General features: G+C 45.5%; 1 protein-coding gene across 1 annotated transcript in view; it reads left to right on the top strand.

The window, feature by feature from the left end:
- Window positions 1–524: 524 nt before the first annotated feature.
- The window catches only part of LOC107579640 (putative uncharacterized SMG1-like protein), a 2,655-nt gene continuing 1,705 nt past the window's right edge, over window positions 525–1,474 (top strand). Inside the window, exon 1 of the mRNA XM_016265445.1 lies at window positions 525–770. Coding sequence (XP_016120931.1) covers window positions 694–770 — 77 coding nt within the window. The 5' untranslated portion in view covers window positions 525–693. The remainder of the gene's footprint in view (window positions 771–1,474) is intronic.

Below are 1,474 nucleotides of genomic sequence, written 5' to 3'. Positions count from 1 at the left end.
TTTTTTTTGCTGTCCAGAGCCGAACTGTAGAAATTGTGTAGTGAGCATACCTACCAATAACAATGTACCAAATCTAAAACCAAACATAATATGCCTCCCTGAATCTAATGGTGAATGGGAGACTTTAACGAGAAGTTTTTCAGTTAAACAGCACTGAAACGCTGGCTTCATTGTTTTCTTTTCTCTGTGTTTGAAGCTCTCCTTCGTTTTTCTCCATTTCATACGCATCCTGTTGTCACTAGGCAACCACGCGGTGACTCGGGCTACCTCAACAGATGCTTATTTGTGCTCAAGTGAAGTTTAGGTGAAATCCCACATTCCAATAATTACTTTTTCCTGCTTAACCTACACTTGCCTCTTCACGTGCCAAGCTTCAAGTGAACGAACATCCTTGGAGTTATTTTGAGTAAGTCCATGTTTCTGCCATTGTGCGAAATGTATTTGCCTCGGCATTTGCACTAATAACAATAGAGCTGCAGTTATTTCTAGCCACCGGCAGATGGGGCAGCCGCCGTGTGAACCGCGGTGAAGGAAAGAGTAGAGAAATAGATGGGAGGGTCAGGCCGCTGCCTCTCAGTTTCAAACACTCAGTGCATTTCAAACCTGTGCATGGACGTAAACTGAACGGTGAAAGTAGGGTTTGTTTGCGGACTCCTCCCGTGTTAGACGGGTCATGCTGTCTTCGCGAAGGTAATGAGCCGCAAACCCCTCGGGTCTCGGCTGAGCAGCGCCCACAAACTGCAGCGAAACTGGAATGACTGGCAGCCCAGGTCAGTAGCGCACCACACGGCCGAGCGCTCGCACAACAGACCGAGGCTTCAGCGAGGCCTTGCTCTCCTGCGCCTCTTTATGAAACACAGCAGCGGCCTATCTCCACGTGAGGAGACTTTTCTAAGCATTCATCTCGCATCACGTCGCACGATAATGAGGTTGAACTCTAGTCTTTGGGGAATAGTTAAAGCGACAAGTGTCAAGCGCTCATGTTCATTTTTCAGGTTGATTAGCAGATGTTAGCAAAAGCTAACTCGCAAGCAATCGGCGAACACTGGCTATATTTATCATGTTTGCGTTTGTTCGCTAGCTTTGGTTTGTAGACCGAGTACAAATGTGAGAGTAACGGCGGGAATTTGTGTGTTTTGACAAACACGCGGATGTGTCGTGGCGTTCATTTGTGGTTTGTGAGGGGAAGCGCGTGTGGTCCGACACGTTTAGCCACAAGCTGCATAGGGTTAGTTTTTCAACATTTGCGATGAAGTTAGTAACTCGATTTACGGTGTGTAATGTATAATACAGACATACTGGATAATATTAGTCTCCTACTGATTTAATGCTTTTTGAACTCCTCCTGTGAAGCTCAAATAAATCTCGACGCTCATGTTCACTTTGCTAACCAGCTCCATTATTTTCGTTGTGCCTCTGACAGTGAAGCGGATAGCCAGTTTCAAACCTTATTATTTTATTTGTAGTTTTAAAC

This window comes from Sinocyclocheilus grahami, unplaced genomic scaffold (assembly GCF_001515645.1).
Source record: "Sinocyclocheilus grahami isolate Dianchi unplaced genomic scaffold, SAMN03320097.WGS_v1.1 scaffold18773.1, whole genome shotgun sequence".
Classification (NCBI taxonomy): Eukaryota; Metazoa; Chordata; class Actinopteri; order Cypriniformes; family Cyprinidae; genus Sinocyclocheilus; species Sinocyclocheilus grahami.
The sequence above is the reverse complement of the archived record's forward strand: the minus strand, read 5'-3'. Positions and strand labels throughout refer to the sequence as shown.